The 17,773-nt window shown below is 40.3% G+C and overlaps 1 protein-coding gene across 2 annotated transcripts in view; it reads right to left on the bottom strand.

Annotated features, from left to right (window-relative positions):
• Positions 1-11,735, bottom strand: part of spns2 (spinster homolog 2 (Drosophila)) — a 90,909-nt gene extending 79,174 nt beyond the window's left edge. The window contains exon 1 of one of the 2 annotated variants that reach the window (XM_034682932.1): positions 11,132-11,735. In XM_034682932.1, the coding sequence (XP_034538823.1) occupies positions 11,132-11,363 (232 nt within the window). In that variant the 5' untranslated portion in view covers positions 11,364-11,735. The remainder of the gene's footprint in view (positions 1-11,131) is intronic. The other variant, XM_034682931.1, reaches the window with a different exon arrangement.
• Between the last annotated feature and the right edge of the window lie 6,038 nt (positions 11,736-17,773).

Below are 17,773 nucleotides of genomic sequence, written 5' to 3'. Positions count from 1 at the left end.
ACACTGAATATAACACTGGACTGCTCCAAGAGAGCAGGATTACATGTTTTCTGTTTTTTTTATCACTTTCTCCAAAGAAGTCCACAGGAGTCCACAGGAGTCCACAGAAGTCACAAAATCGGCACAAAGTTCTCCACAGGAGCCTTTTGGAAGCCATTAGTCTTTCATTTTGCCTAACACCACCTTGATTTTTTTGGACTCAGCAGTGACCACATTTGATTTATCAGCCACATTTAACTCTAAACAGGACCATCATTTACAAAGTGGACATTATGTTGCATTGATTATGTCTTGAAAGTAACTATTGTGATCATAAACCCCCAAAAAAGATGTTTATTATGCTATTTTTAGTCTTTTATATTACTCTTGTGCTGTTATGGACCTATGAGTCTGAAATAAAGTATATCTATCTATCTATCTATCTATCTATCTATCTATCTATCTATCTATCTATCTATCTATCTATCTATCTATTAACAACTACTGTTTTTGATAAGGAAGAACAGCTGCCAACAAAGCACAGTCCAAGTAAGGCTAGCAAAATGTAAGTGAACACTGTTTTCTAATCACACGACATCAGGCTGTTTTTTAGAGTAAAGTGAAGTTGACTTAAACTATTCTGAACAAAAAAGAAATGTAGAGAAATGATATTTGCCATCTCACATTAGTGTTAGTGGAAAATTTAAGATAAAGGGGACTTGGCTAACGGCTAATTGGCTAATACTCAATTCTAGGTATTGGGATTGATTTAAGGAAGACAAAAAGGTGTTTGACGTCTTGGAAACACAACCGACACATTCTCATAGAAATTCATCCCTTAGTGGGAAATGTTACAGGAAAAAAAAAGCTGGCCATGCATGTTAGTGTGTGTGTGTGTGTGCGTGTGTGTGTGTGTGTGTGTGTGTGTGTGTGTGTGTGTGTGTGTGTGTGTGTGTGTGTGTGTGTGTGTGTGTGTGAATGTGTATTTGTGAGTGTGCACCTCTGACCCGGGGCATTAGCAGAAAGCCTCTGACAGAGGTCAGCGCCCTCATTCAACCCGTGTTCCTCTCACAATCACAGTTACACATACGCCAAACACAGTAATGAAAACCCTCCTGCAATCTCATCCAGCACTGACAACATGACAGATATCCACAAATCAAATCAAATAAAGCACTGACGAAACATGTGAGGCAGGAATGCACACAGACACACACACACACACACACACACACACACACACACACACACACACACACACACACACACACACACACACACACAGGCCCTTATCCCAGGCGGGATGGGTGGATGGATATAAAAGATTGCATAATTCCACAGCCAGACTCCAGTATTGACTCTATCACATGTAAATGGGTGGAAAAGATTACATTTTTGTGGAACAGGAGGGTTTACAGATATGGGTTTGCTGTAAATAACAACTCTAAATATTATTCTAGCAGCTGTGAGAGCTTCCAGGAGCTGAAGGCTAATATCACTGCTACAGCTGCAGGTCTGCTTTCACAACATGTGCAATGTGAGCGGGTCAATATTAGATACCAATCCTCTCAAGAACAACTTGTTAATGTGTCAGAGAAAAAAATTCACCTCAATGTTGTCTCAGGAAATTACAGTTTCATTGCTTGTGACTGCTTCCAAACTGCTAATCGATATTCAGAGATGGTGTGTTTCCACAAGGGTACAAACTATGCTCTATTTCCATTTCCTCAAGCATGTATCAGCGGTCTCAGCCAAAACACTCTACTCTGCAGAACTTTTCACTCTGACCTTCACTTGGTTCTGTTGCTTTATTTATTTATTATTTCATTTTAGCTTTTTGTGTTGAAACTGGCGTGAATGTCACAGAGTGCTTTGGGCTGGCCGCAGGGAAAGGGGAAATGTACCAAACAGAGTAAAAGTCATTTGTCTGACCGCGAGAAAAAAAAGAAAAGGTCTTTGTGTTTACCGTTTAGCTGAGGAAAACACACATTGCTTTTTCTTTTGGTTCTACCTGTCATTTCTGACATTTCTGTGCTTTCTTTATTCTCCGGATAAAAATCTTCCTGCTCTGATTTATTTTTCTTCTCCTCTAGACTTAAACTAGAACTTTGACTTTATTTCCAACTTTCAAGATGGAACACCACCCTCTTCAACAAACAAAAATAACAGATTAAATTTAAGGCGTGAAGAAATCATTTTTTCTTTCCTGTCACATTTTTTTTGAAAAGAGTGAGCTCTTATTCAAAAAAATGTCAAACACCAAAGTGTTCATTACGCCCCATATCTCTCCTTCTTCCTTCCTGTAATCTACCCGTCTGCCCGATGAGAGTATCAGCTCTTTCTTCAAGTTAACACTCCAGTTATCACAGATGATGACACAGGAAGGGAGAGGGCCCTTTAACGGAGACAAATTATGAACCAGCTACATTTTGACTGTTTCTGCTGGTGACTCATCGTGCTGTCACTCTGAAACTGGACTGAAGTGATGCAGACACCGTGTTTATCTCGGAGCTGTATCTTAAACAAACTTGCAAACTTGTAAGTGGAGAGCACAACACCAAAGAAATCCCCTCCTACCCATCCATTTGTCCACACACACTCCTCTGATGACAAAGAGGTCAGTGATTATCACCTCGTCAGGTCAAAGATCAACAGGAGGCTTGAGTAAGCACTGTCGTCTTTAACAAGTTTACTCGTCAAGCTTCTGGAAGTTGGGAGATAAGAGCCAGATAAGAGCAAGAACTGTATTTTGAAACAGGTACTTAAATCTTTGCCCGATATTTGATGTTGTTAAGAACATGATGGGAAGCTTTGTTCAAAGTCACTGAGTGATGACTCTCTCCTCTAATGAGGGTGTCATCAGTATATCAGTGTATCTTTGTTGTTGTGATTTAAGATAACAGTTGTTGAATGGAAGTAAGGTCCTGTTTGTCTGAAATGGGAACTCTTAATAAATTAAGAAACAAGCATTTAAGTTTAGTTTAAAGTTTACAGCTCATTTAATTGTTTCAACTGTGTAGGTATGGCCAACCCCCTCTTGAATTCTGTCTACCTGGTCCCACACATTACAATATCCTATGAATCAATCAATGTTGACATGTTTGAACTGTAATCGGTATGGTATGTGTAGGAAGCATATCTTTAAGTAGCATTGAATACCATTGTTGGCAGGTAATACACTCATGCAACATAAGCAGAGATGCCTGCCCTGTTTGCTCTTAAAGATATAAATGTCATACTAAATGATGGCTCTGTAGTGTTAGCTAGCTCTATTATTACACAGACTCAATACATCTATAAAAAATAGATCATCAACTCTTGCAGCTATAAACAGTCACCCGGCATCTGCACCCACAGCTCTAAATACCTACATTACAGGTGACGCCATGCAGAGTGTAATGGTGGTTTGTCTTTATCAACTCATCAAAATCAAACAAGCTCAAAATCAAAACAGTCACTGAGCCATATTGAATTGTAAAGAATCATAGAGCGTCAGTATCAAGGCAAAAGAAGAAAGCTGTTTTTGGCGTTTATTCAACTATTTGGTTTCACACAAATAAAAAGTAATGGTGTCCTCATGTTCCTTTCCCTGTTCTGTCCTTACCAACAGAAAATATAACACTGCCCGGAGAGTCACTCGACTTATGTCAACCTACTCATGTAACACACAAGCTGCTGCTGCAGCAAAATATATTCATGAGTAAATTCTGAAATATCATGAATAGTCAGTTCTATTAACTTAACACTAAAATAACAACAAATGGTTGAATAATTATTACATAAACAAATTACACATAAGAAAGAAAATAGCTCCAACTTCTTACATTCACAACACATAAGCTGCTCTGTGATTTTTCCTTTAAACTGATTTCACTATTGTTGAAACAATAAACATGTAGAAATATCAGTGCTCTGTTTGAAACAAATACAAGGAAGAGTTACACAAACTTGAATGACATAAGATGGTTTCTAATACTTCTAAGGTGCTTATTTTTTCATACAATTGTCCCTGTCTTGCATTGTTAGGAGGCTATATTGTGGGTTTGGATGTCCACTAGTTTTCATTTGTATATAAACCTATTGTTTATTCTTACACGTGGCTCCCTGCTTTATTTCCCCTGGGATTCATTTAATTGATACTCCTCTCATTCACTGGGCAATCTTGTAGAAGGTAACAAAGGGAATTTAAAAGTCCGACACTGCAACCCCCAATCCTAAAACAGAACGCAAAAACCTGCTAATAAGCAGAGTTATTGCACCGAGAGGAATAAAAGCCAGAGGCAAATTGCAGCAATCATGCACTAAAGTTTTAAAGTACCTTAATTGCCACTTAAAGCTATGTGGCTCCTTGGTTCTTACAGATGACTGCATATCTGCCTAATCTGAACATGGAAAATGCACCTGTCCCTTTCACCTCACGCACTCATCTTTGCCTTCAAAGCACAGTTTAAAACCTCTGGTCTAAGGCACAAGCAGCACAGAGTATGAATACCCTCTTCTGAATGCAGCACACATAACAGCCTCAAAGCTGTGATGAGTGATGGAGGATGCAGAATTGGGCTGATGCCAAAATAACAGCTGTACAGAGAGGGAAAGTGGAAGAGTCAACGCCCCTGAGCAGACCTATGAAACGGTGCGTTCACAGGTGAGTGGGTTCACTGGGTGAAAGGTGCAGTGAGGGAAGAGCGTGTGCTGGATGGTAAAATCTGAAGGAGCCACATTAAAGGGTCTAAACTGGCAGAGGAAGAGGCTAAGTCTAATTCTACTGGTTACTATTACAGACGTCGGCTAAATCGGAGCCTAAAGAACACACAGACTGTTTTCTCACAGCAGTGGGAAAGGCACGAAAGGATATGGACATAAAGCGATTAGAGGGATATCTGTGGGAAACCTGTCTGGAAAAGTCCCTTTGCTAGAACATCGTGCAAGTTGCTAAAAAGTCCCATAAACATCTGTTGAATATCGTCAAAATGTTACTGTCAGAATTTAGAAAGAAGTGTTGTCTTTCATGCGGTACAGTGTAGTTTGCCTAACTAAAAACAGTCTTAAAAGCATGGAAAGAAATAGGCAGCCACCCTATAAAGTAAATTACAAGAGGCTGCTCCATCGTTTTAATGTCCCTGCTGTTGTTAAGGGACCTTCAATGTGAAAGCTGTAAAACGAGGGAGGGTGAGATGGAGAGAAAAGTGAAGGGTGAAACAACCGACAGCTAAACCCCAAAGCAACTTGAGCACAACAAACATAGCCTCTAACACAGTTTGGAGTGAGACGACACGTCCTATACATCTATTTCTGATATATTTTGCAGCAAAGCCTCCAGAGAAGATCTGCAGAAATGTACTTCAACAAGTGTTTCTCTGGTATCATATTTGTGAGTGATTTGTTACTGTACATCCTGACATCTCCCCAAAAGACCCCATTTTCAGTCTTCTTCTTTTCAAGACCCTGAAGAGCTGAAAACTGGCTCACTTTGCTGGATTTTTGGAACATCCACAGCAGAAAAAATGCTTTAGGTTTTATCTCAGATCAAATGAAATAGAATAATCAATATACTCAAGTTAATGCAGATAAACTTTGCTATAATGTGCAAATCAGTTGTCTTTGCTGAATCCATTAGTCTCGAATGTTGGCTTGTCCAAGATCATCCATATTGCTAATAGTTCGCTCAGTTGGACACAGACATCGCATGTTTTTCCAATTTCTCAGTCCAATTTCCTTTCATCTATGTTCCTTTTTCAAATATATTCGTTTGGTGCATTGTTGCTCTTTCTGGTACCATCTGTTATCATCATATGGAGTTTGAAATGCTTGAAACCTGCTGGGTAGTTGATCTCAGCCTACGCTAACTTCAATCTGTTTCAAATCAATCTGCACTAGTTGTCTGGAATTGCCAACTCTTTTCAATCAAATCAGCACTCCACAAGATACATTTGCTCCATGCTTTCTTAAATTGCACAATTATGACCTAATAATAGAGAAAAAGCTGCAGATCAGTCGCTTTGCTTCTCTTCTAGGGTAAAAAGACACCAGTGTATAAGATGCAGTCCACTGTACTGCAAACAACAGATACCTTACAATTCAACTTAAGCACCAAAGTTTTTGTCCTTTGTCACCTGCGGCAATGCTAATGCAGAGGAATTCCCTCAGGCTTCTGTGGACAGTGTTGATGAGCTGCCACAAAGAAACTGGACAAAAAGCAATCAGGAGTTAATCTGCATAGCCGGTCAGGCAGGATGGATCGCTGCATCTTTCTTACAGTTTGACAAAGAGCTTGTCTTTAAGAGGATTATTTACTGCCCGGTCATCTGTGCTCATATGCAGGATGCCAAGGGTTCACATGCAAGGGTCTCAAACTGTCCAATAGGATGTGAGTTTTTAGAGGTATCCTTGAAATGACAGCTTGGACCTAGAAAATTCTTTAATCTGCAGCTACCCAACATTTCTGTTTACTGCAGATTATGCCGCACCCAGTACCCCGTGATTACCCCCTTCTCTGGCGGAGAAGGGGTGACTTTGGGTGCACACAGGGGGGTCAGTTGACACACCTCAGGGTTTTCATCTTATCATGCTAATAACTTAAAGTGCTGAGTGTCTGCAGCAGACATCCTCATATTCCCTTAAAAAAAGAAGAAAAAAAAAAGCTTAATCTCCTCTTTATGATAAGCTGTCCAGGAGCTTGGACTGTCTGCTGAGGGACCATAGACCCACCAACAACAGGATTTAAGGTTACAAAGTCACCTCAAATTAGATTAAACACAGTAGCCCACTAAATCTCACAGCTCTTATGCACTTTGGAAAATAAAATATAAGTGGCTGTGGATTAAATGGCTGCTTCCACAGACACATGCAACCCAAGCAAGCATCATAAGTCATCCTCCTCCTCCTCTACAATTTTGTATTGTCGGGCCTCCACCTCAAATATCCCAGACGCTCCCCCATTTCTGCCATGTCTGCTTCACAGACAGTCGTAAAAAACAAGCACCAGCTTCTGAAGAAGCACTCCAGGTCAGGTCACAGCTGAACAGCTGAGTCCAACACACTGCCTTCTTACACACACCTTCCCTCTCTTCATCTTAGACTTACAGTAACACTGGAGTCCTCCTCTGTGCCTGTTCACACTCAGATTTGGTGCTTGACCTAAACCAGATCCCTACTTTTTTGTCAATCCACAACATAGAAATGAGGAAATTGAAGAAATTAGTTCTCTGATGATGACATTTTTAAAACACTGCATAACAGAAAGTGAAACAGATACTTTCAATCCTCTCTCAAAGGGATGGATGGAGCTGTTTGAGGGTTGGAAAGTTGAAGAGCCCACTCAGTCATTTGATATCACTACAGTAAATTTCAGTCCTCTACTGAAAGTAAATCACTGTGAGGAATTTTAACAATGATAACAATAATACTTACATGTGTTTACTGGCTTCACCATTGCCATCCTTCTACTGAAACTATAGAAGTCTTGTATGAAATATACTAGCTGTACATTGAGAATAACATCCCATAACACTGGATTATGACTCCTTCACCCATCTTCGATAAGTCAAGTGTTGGAATGACAACCAGCAGTTTGTATGTGTAGTCATTTGATGTGTGTGCGTGTGTGTGGCTTCACCTCTGACACTGTGGGATTAAAAGAAAGATCTAAGTGTTTGACCCGGCTGCTGTGCATGGCCGGCTGCAGTTTTCCCATCATTGTTGTAGAGCAGAAAGGCCTCGGTGTCTGGAATGGTCACCCTCTGTCTCAGTGACAATGCTTTAGTGATCCACACACACTACAGTAATGGCCGCTGGTACAAAGACCTTTTGACGCTGAGGGGGAACTGCATCACTCTCTGCGTTCTCTTCTCCCTCTGACTGCCTGCCATTGCAGCAGCAGCCCCTCCCCTCACAACTCCCCTCTCTCATTCAGTCCCTCTTCAAATGGTGGATAGTCTTTCTAATGTGTGTGTGTGTGTGTGTGTGTGTGTGTGTGTGTGTGTGTGTGTGTGTGTGTGTGTGTGTGTGTGTGTGTGTGTGTGTGTGTGTGTGTGTGTGTGTGTGTATGTGCTCATGCTTGGCTAATTGACATTACGATCTATGAGCTGGGATGCGCTTTGGGTACCTACAACTGAAAAGGTCTGAATAAGAAGAAGCCAACAAGAGAGATTAGAAAAGAGCAAGAACTAAGTGATCTCAAGGCTCTACAATAAAACCTGTTTTCATCACAGACACAATGTCATTTGAATCGCTTCAGGCACAATCAAAACATTTTATGTCCACATGCAAACTTCTACTAGAGCCATGAATTCAAATCAGAACAACCCACTACTAGGTGTTGGCTAACCTCAGATTGGTTCATGTTATCTGATGGCAACTGTGAGAATTGCAAATCTAGATGGCTAGTTACTCCATCTAGCTGAGATAGGACAGAAGAACAAGCAATACGAGGATAAGGAGGACCTGCAGAGGAAAAAACAGCAGCAGTACAGCATGACATCTGACTGTTCATTAGAACTGAAATGCACAATTTAATACCTTCATATACTCTTTGCAATATTGAATAGTGCAATCCCACATGGCAGATTTTCTCATATTGTTCAGGCAGCAATGTACAGTAGACAAACTGATACTTAATCTCACTTAGAGCAATGCAATAAGCTCAGAAACCCATTAAGAAATAACGATATTCAAGTGTAATGTCCCTTTTTAAAAATGACTAAGCCCACCAGGAGATCTAATCCAACAGCCCCGTATTGATATTATAGAGAATGATTATACATCTCCATATCACACCCCTCCCCTCACAAACACACATGCACACACTCTTGGAGAAACAACCTGTACTAGCAGCACAGATATGCTGTTTTTACCACCTAATTATTACTGCGCTGTATCACACTCGGCGGGAGTGAAGAGGAGATGAGGGCTTGAAGAGAGATGGGAGGAGATGGAAGGAGGGAGGGGAGATCAGCTCAGTCATGTTGGATGCACATGGTTGCTGCTCCTCGTTCTGTGCGGGGGTCCCACGCACATGCTGCCCATGCATAATGCAAACTAGTCCAGCAGCAGTAGCGATCAGGTGGCAAGCACTTGGCAAGGGAGAGGAACCCCCTCTGCACCACGTTCTCCGAACACAGCCTCTCTCCCCACGAGGGTTAGCCCGCGATGCTGCAACCACCACACCCCCTTCCTTCCTCCTCCTCCTCCTCCTCCTCTTTCTACTCCTTCCACTCTCTCCTCATCTCTCTTTAGCCACTACTTCTCCTGTCACTGCACAGAAAGAACTCTGAATGTTTTCCTCCATGCATTTCATGAGATAGTAGTGGCAGGATAGCAATTGGAAAGGAGGATAAAGTTGATTTTGAGCCCCATTTAGTTAGGGCTTTTCTCTGATCAAAGCAGGAGGAGGTGCAAGGAGACAAGAGTGCAAATCTTTACCGTAAAAGCCGACTGACTGAGGATGAGGAGGATAATCTATCTGCTGTGACTTGGTGGCTGTTGGAGATGCTAAGATTAGATATCCACATCCACACATTCTTTGGTGTGGCTGTGGAACCAGGAGTTGAAGCCTCTTCTCTGTGTAATGATCATTCAGTTGCCTGAGGCTCAGTGGATCACCTCTGTGACAGGGGACAGACCGGGAGGATGAGCCTGCAGGATGAAGAGCTGCGGGCATGTGGCTACTTCACTGTACACATTGTCCTGTTTCATGTAGCCACTCCTTCTTTCTGCCATGAAATGATACCACTTCTACACCAGATGTATCAGATTCACTTATCCTAATGTTGGGTGATTAAATGTGCTTAAGAAAATTTTTTAAAAAGCTAAAGAAATAAAAGGATTCAAATTAAGGGTACAATTTCATCATCTTAGTGAGTCAATAAGAGCAATTTGCACTTTAACCAGGACAGCCTCTCTTTATACAGAACAGCCTACACTCCACATGAGCACGCTTTCCTCCATTCTCCATCCTGCAGCATTCTCTTTAACCCATTCAGTGCCATGGTTCAATGCCAAATAAGGCTTCATAAGCAGCTTTAATACAAACTCTGGGGGGAAAAAAGATCCCAGAACAAAGGTAAGGAGTATTTTGACCTGGTTCAGCTTCAAAATCTCTCATTTTTGCACCCTCATTCATTTCAGAAATCACTATTCGATGAATTTTAGGCATGCAAGATAACCGAAAATTACTTCAGATTTGGCAAAGGGACTCAAAAACATGCAGAAATTAACCCTTGATCTTACAATAAATGATCAGAGTATTATTAGGTGTATTTTGATCCCCCCCAAAAAATCCTCCTTTTTCTATCTAACCTCTACTCTTTACTTGCCTTTGAACAACTTCTACGAATCAAAGTCACAATAAATTAATACGTTTCGTATTTGGACTCAAACTACTCCAGATTTCACGTTTTAACAGTCTCCCAATGATTACACCAACATTTACTCTAGTCACAATTAACTCATTAGCAACATAATTAGGAAAAAGCACTGAAACTTGATCTCATCTGAACAGTTTTCACTTTTTTACTTAATAAAATATGCTCTGTCTCATTTAAATAGACTCAAATGCGGACACTTGAGTGAGATTAACACCACATGGCCTCACTGCACACATACACTCATCACGCATCACACACAGACATCGAGATGTTTGACTAAATCGCTCCCAGAAACTGAGGTACTGATGACTGATTCCTCACACTAACACACTCCCTCTCTTTCTCTCTCCATTTCTCTCTCTCACTCTCATTTTGCAGTCTCTTGCACTGACACCAACACACACTCAGCGCGAGCGCATGCAGCCAGGTTTTGAGGATGATGGAGAGTTGATCGCCCTAATTGATCGATCTGCAATTATCTTGCTGCCCCGGGTTAAAATCATTGCTGTCAAGCCCCTCACTTGAGTGTAAGCAGAGACATGTTGGCTATCTTTCCAAGTAACACACCACACACAGTCTACAACCATAGAAAACACCTCAAATGCTTGTGAATTGAGTAGACTGTCCACTGCGCTTTGGAGAAACCCATTGTTCCGCCCGCTTCAGCTGAGGTGCCGCTTTACCTACACCTTTTCAGCGCGTAAAAATGAAGACATCTGCTTTTCTTTATGTGTAAGAAATTAATATTAATCTGTAATCTAAAAGGAAAAAAAGGAGAAGTGTCTTACCAGCCACAGTGTATCTATCCATGTAATTGAGGACGTTTCCAAAGCTGAGGATCCCGGCAGCCGCAGCCGGTGAGCGGCATCTGAGCAGCGCGGCGCGGAATTTGTGGCCCGGCTTGCACGGGTGCAGGTCCGGGTTGGATTTCAGTCCGGGACTCATGCTGCCGGACAGCGTGCGCACCTCGTCCGAACTGCTGCAGCCTTCAATCTCGCACCCATCTCTGTCCACGCACATTTTCTCACACGAAAGATCCAGCGCAGGAATAGATAAAGAGAAAATGGAGAGAAGAATAGTTGGAGAAGGAGCAGAGTGAGCACTGGGCTGTGATTTAAGATGGAATTAGTCGTAGTGGGGTTGTTGTCTCAAGTGTTCAAGCGCAGGAGCGGCTCTCCTAGGGTTCATATTTTTGTAGCAGTGCGCGGTGACGGACGGGCTGTGCGCTCCTTAGTATGTCTTTTTTCTAAAGGGACCTGGTGCTATAGTGCAGGGGGTGTGACCTGGCTGTAATGACTCCTCCCATGAAGCCCTGCAGCGAATGATGAAGCCGCACCTGATACTGGAGCTGCAGAGGCAACCAGAGTGTGTGGAGCGCGGTTGGAAAACCCTTTCTGTTATTTAAGGGAGCTGGCAGACGTGGGAAATGGGTGGGTGGGTGTGACTTCGTTTATATTTTTATTCATTAATCCGCAGTGATCACAATCATGAGAGAGTGATGGATGCTTACTGTGAAAATATTACCATTATTCCTATTAATAGAATTGGGTCACCAAAGTATGCTGCACTGACACATTTATTCCCTGTATAATTTACCTTTGGGACAAATTTGTTACACTGACTTGGCATCTTTTTCTGACAGTTTTAGATCAAAAACAGCAGCTTGAGACTTTTTGTTGAAGCAGAGGACAAGTCCCTGTATCTTCAAGAGCAAATTTGAAAGTAATGTTGATGAAAGTGCTTTCCAGAGGGATAAGATTGCTGTATTGAATAGTATAATCAAGTAATACACAGACAACCTTGTTTTAAGGGTGTAACTATAAAACAACCAATATTTTTGCATAAAACATGGTTAACAAAAAACATTCAAGGTGATCGACCAGCAGATCAGAGGGATTTAAGGGTGGAATATTGTAAAAGGAGTGGTTGTAATATGGTGTCAGTCTTTTTAGGGCAATACAACTACATGAGTCAGTGCAGGCAAGTTCAGGAGTGATAATGGCCTCTCCTCTTGGTACCAGTGAGGAGTTTTGCTGTTGCAATTTGGAACAGTGTCAAGAAAGATAAACCTGTCAAAATACAGTCCAAAGTAAACTGGATTAGAGATTGGATTGATTCCTTTACAGAGAGATTAGAGACAGAGGAGAAAAAACAATATGCTGTGATATGACTCAATAACATACAATGCAAAATGATATTATGATGTGAATGATACAGTATGATATAAGTCCATACAATGCCATACAGTACAATATGATGCAATACAATATGATACCATACAATAAGACGTAATGCAATTCAAAATACAATATGATATAGTATAATGAAATACCATGCAATACAATATGATACAATATAGTGAACTAAATTACAGTACAATATACAGTACAGAACAATAAGATATGGCACAATAAGATGTGACACAGAACATTATTGTACAATATAGTACAGTACAATATCTACAGAATGATACAATACAATACAATACAATAACAATAATACATCACAATGCAGTGTGAAAAAATAGGATATAGAACTATAAGATATGATGCAATACATTATTGTACAATACGATGTAAAATGCACTTTGACACTGTACAGAACTATACAATGTCATACAATACAATATGACATTTAACATTTAGAAACTCTTGAACAGACAGGAAGAATATATGCCCTTGATACAGGACGGGTGAAAGCACTGCTGACAGTGAGTCAATCATTTATCTCACTTGGAACCAGATTCAGTAAGAAACCCTGAAAGTTTTTTTCCTGTGAATTAACATTCAATGAAAGTGACCCAGGAGTGCTGACTGAGGTGTGGGTACAGATTAATGACAGATTAAGTGCTGCTAACAACATATTGTTTCAAGACAAAGACAACCACAAATCATGATCACTGCTGGTTTACATCTGTTTAAAGAAGAATTAATGATATCATTTCAAGTTTTACTGTTGATGTATGATGACCTTATGATCACAACTTTGTTATGCATGTCTGAGAAACTGTTCTTGAATGGATGATTTATTCTGTGAAAGTAAAACTTTTGGGGCTCATTTTATATTCACGTTTAATATTTTTTACCAGTGTCTTATTTATTATGTGCCCTAGCAGTTCTATGACTCCTCTAATAACTTGTCAAACTGACTAATAAAATGTATTAAATCTTTGGTTTGTGGAGTGAGTTAGTGCTTTTAGAAGACGGACGTAGGACTCATGTAGTGTCAACTACCGTAAAGGAAACAGTGAAACCAATTCTATAAAAAACTATTTCTAATCAGGTGAACAGGAACTGCTGTCAATGTGTATGGGAATAAAGCGTAACAATTCCCCTCAACAAAGTCCCCTGGTAAGCAGGCTTTCCTACAAACAATAAGCCTCAGAAGTTTATGAGGTTTAGAAAATACCGTCCTGAGCCACTGAAACTATTCAGGTTGGGTTTTCTTCTATTCACGTTCTTTTTTTTTTTTTGACCAAGTGTTTTTCTGTCCACATATTTGTCATATTTTATTGTTTACGTGCAGTTATCATGTAATTTTATTCTTGGTTTTTAAAGTAAATGTTGTGACTGTATTGTTTATTGGGCCCTTTGAAAGATTAATAACAGACAACAAACAGATAACTACGAAAGGTAAACTGAAACACATTAATATTTCAGGAACAAGTTGACAACCACACACTATATACAAGGGAAATTGAACATGACGACACTGCTATAAAAGAAGAAATGAGAGTTGTTGTGGTGCATGCTAAAATCCCATGGAACAGATACTGTTAGGGTAGATAACGACTATAAGACATATTAAGTTTAATCTGAACACCACATTTTAAACCTCACAGTTATGACCAAACTTATGAGTGATACATATATGATTCTGGGAAAAAAAAAAAAAACATTTGCAGTGACTTAATGACCTCACACCTCTTCAGTAATTTCCCAGTATAAGTTGTACCATCCGTTATAACTGTATGCTGATGATTGATAACTCAATGTTGGGAATGTTGAGGATCCCTCCATGTTTAAGTGATTTGAAAAACAGCAATCAAAAGCAATGATCTTTGGCACTCCACACAGCATCATTCATAGATACATGCTGAGTCTGCTGGCCAATAGCAGCCAGGAAATTACTGCAGACACTTTATTTCTACAGCAAACACAGACTCCACATTGGGGAAAACATGATTTGAGAGAATCTCTGTTAATAGATCTCAGAGCAAATGATTTGCTGTCATTCTGTTTGTCGGTCGGCCTGTCTGAGCCTGAACTTCTTATCAATCTCAATTCTGACTGTCAGCTCTATTTTTGGGATATTAATGCAGAAAAGACAACATTCTGATTAAAAAGTCCACAATAACACTGAATTTAGTTAATTATTGTAATTGCAGTTCTGAAATTAGCATAACTTATTTGTCACACACCAGCATGGAAGGCCCATTACAGCAGAGATTTTTCACTCCAACTCCAATTCCACAAAGTGTCAAGGAAGATTTTATAACCACCAAATTAACCTCACTGTGGAAATATTTCTGGTGTAAAGATGAAAAAGCTAAACTCAACAAAGTAATTTATTTGTCTGACTACAAGGCCTTGGAGTTTTAATACCACATTAAATCACAAACCATTTTTTCCACAAAAAAAGCAATCACGAGGTATTCAGGGCATACTGATCAATAATGAAACTGACTCTTTTTGAGTGATGACAATGAGAATGTTTGTGGCAGTTGTGGTCCTTACAGGATTAAAGTAGAAGGGAAACTTTGGTTATGGAAAGATGATCAAAACATGTCAGTTTTGCTTTGTCTTTCTTTGCTATTTAGTTTGCATCCGTAATAGATTGCGTGCTCTATTTCTCTGAGCACAATGATGATCTATCACTTGTTATATTGTGATATATTGATGTTGATAAATGATAAAGGACAAAAAGTTCAGTAAATTCAAAAATATGCCTCTGACTAAGTAAGAGGTTTTTTCACTGCACATCTGACAGCCAACACTGTCCCCAAACTTCATATCATCCATGGCAGACATGATAGAGATAACTTGAATAACTAAAGGGACTTTCCTCTGCACTGATCCCCTGGATGATACAGGAAGACTCCATGCTGCCTTCACTACCACTAAAGAAGGTAACTATAACATGGCACACAGCGTTGGTGTGAGATATTGTTTAGAATTTAGTCCCCTGTATATACGGGTCTTTTTATGAGATAAGCTGTGGTGATAGTAGCACCACAGTTGTGATATGAATGTGTTCCCATAGAAGAAATTAAATTTTTTAGAACCGTTGGGGAAGATCCAATCATGCTTGATGAGTGTTCCTTTGCCATCTGTGTTCTGTCAGAAAGGAGCCAAAACATGTCCAACTAATTGTTCCACTGTTCCATTGTGTACACACAGAGCTATTTTGACTCTGCCAAGACAGAAATCCAACATTGTCTCCATCATGATCTACTTGCGATCACAGAAAAAGGAGCACAGGAAGGTTTGTAATTATAAAGCAAGGGGGGATAGAACAGAAAGGTGTGAGGCAGAGCAAAAAAAAGGAGAGATGTTGTTTATTTGTTTGAATTCATCATATGAGGGAAAAGTGGGCATGCTGAGGGGCCTTCCCTGACAAGTGCGGTTTCATTTCTCTGAGAGCCAGAGGGTACATTGGCCAAAAGGTTTGATCTAATGAACTGGCAAGTAGACTTTTTCACCATTTTACTCTGACAGGGTAATGCTGTTGTCATGTTGTGCTGATATTCTGGTTAAAATTATATGAATGACGGGAATATAATTATTTTACAGCTTCCAGATTGATCAGAAGCTGTTATGTAGGATAATCAAAATGAATGTTAGCTTGCAAACAAATATTTAGGAAAATTAACTTCAATGTAAACTAGCTTACAGTTATGATTGAACAGTTATAGCAAACCCACATAAATTCAAGCTGGCTAACAGGTAAGTAGCAAACAGTAGCATATAAGTTAGTTAGTTCTGTTGGCAAATTAACTTATATGTAAGCTAGCCGTCAGTTATGTTAGAAGGCATAATATAAGCTTGCTTATACAGTTTTATCAGACATTTAAATTAAATGTAGCTCTTGCGAAAGTTCAGACAGGAAGACTATAAAGCAATCACAGCAGTTGTTTAACTCTCCCCTGCCTCGTTCAATAGCAGTGATCCAAAATAATTTGAGCTAGGAATTGGTTTAAGGCTGACACTCTCATCTGTCAGCAGTGTTTAATAATCGATCACACTGTTTGGCCTTATAGCCCAATTAACTTCTTCTACTGTATTATCAATGGCTGACCAAGACATTTTATATTAATTTCCTATTAATTGTTTCCTATGTTTGTGTGACTTGTAAACCTTGAACACAGCTGATTGACTACAGCAGCAGCATGCTTTCTCTCCAGGGGTGAGGAGGAGAAAAGGCCAACTGTGAATGTGTTGTATGCCTGTGAAACATTATCATACACCTCACTGAAAACCAAGTGAAAGACTAAACTAAATCTGGGAGAAGGTTGAATTGTAAATGAGGGAGGCTGAACCCTGGCATCATTTTGAGAGAAGACTGGTTGCTGCATGGCTCTGCAGGCGTTTGGCAGTGTGGGTACCAGAGTTTAGTTATGAATGCATAAGGAACAACTGACTTGACCTGTTGTTTTTGTTTAGCCTGATATTAGAACGTGCTGCTTTTTAAACCTAAAGACTCTGATGACATTTGTTTTAAGGAGCTAGTTTCAAACTATCATCTGTGAACTTCTCAGTAACTTTGATGTCTGAAATCTCCTCTGTTTCAGTCTGGAAAGTATAATACAAACACAGCAGCCTGGCAGCATCGGCAGAAAATGATCAAGTGATACTGACAAGAATTGCTTTTGTATCGCTGCACACTGACAGCCAGAATAAGGGAATGCAGGAAAACAGAAGAGAAGAGGTGCCAAACCAGGCAGTGGTCTCATTTGGAGGGGCTTAGGAGGGAGCCCTAGAAAACAGTTGTTCCTGTCTCCCTCTGTGGAGCCCCCTCCTCCCCTCCTCTTTCTTTGGGATGTGCTTGATATGCTACTCATGTCTGCGGGATCCTGTGTATTTTTCCATCGTGCAGAATGGCCGGGTGGGCCTGGACCTATCTCTCTCTCTTACATTTTTCTGTGATGTGGCCTAGAGCCACTGAGTCACTGCCCCAGCCTTCCTTCCTGTCTCAGCTCAGGGCCGGGCATGCAGTGCAGGATGGGAGATAACCTGCTAATCGCTGGGCCCAGCGCCTGTGGACCGATAAGGGCGACTCTTTCTGCTTTCTAACATGTGTCTGCCAATAAAAGTTTAAATGTCCCTCTGACACGCGTCTATCAGCTGCTTCCAGTAAACACATCTCCACCTAAAAAGTTCAACACCACCCATAGTCAGCAATGACATTTGTTTTTTTCAAGCAAGAGTAAT

Source organism: Notolabrus celidotus, chromosome 5, assembly GCF_009762535.1.
Source record: "Notolabrus celidotus isolate fNotCel1 chromosome 5, fNotCel1.pri, whole genome shotgun sequence".
Classification (NCBI taxonomy): domain Eukaryota; kingdom Metazoa; phylum Chordata; class Actinopteri; order Labriformes; family Labridae; genus Notolabrus; species Notolabrus celidotus.
Note: the sequence above shows the minus strand (reverse complement) of the source record. Positions and strands in the feature narration are given on the sequence as shown.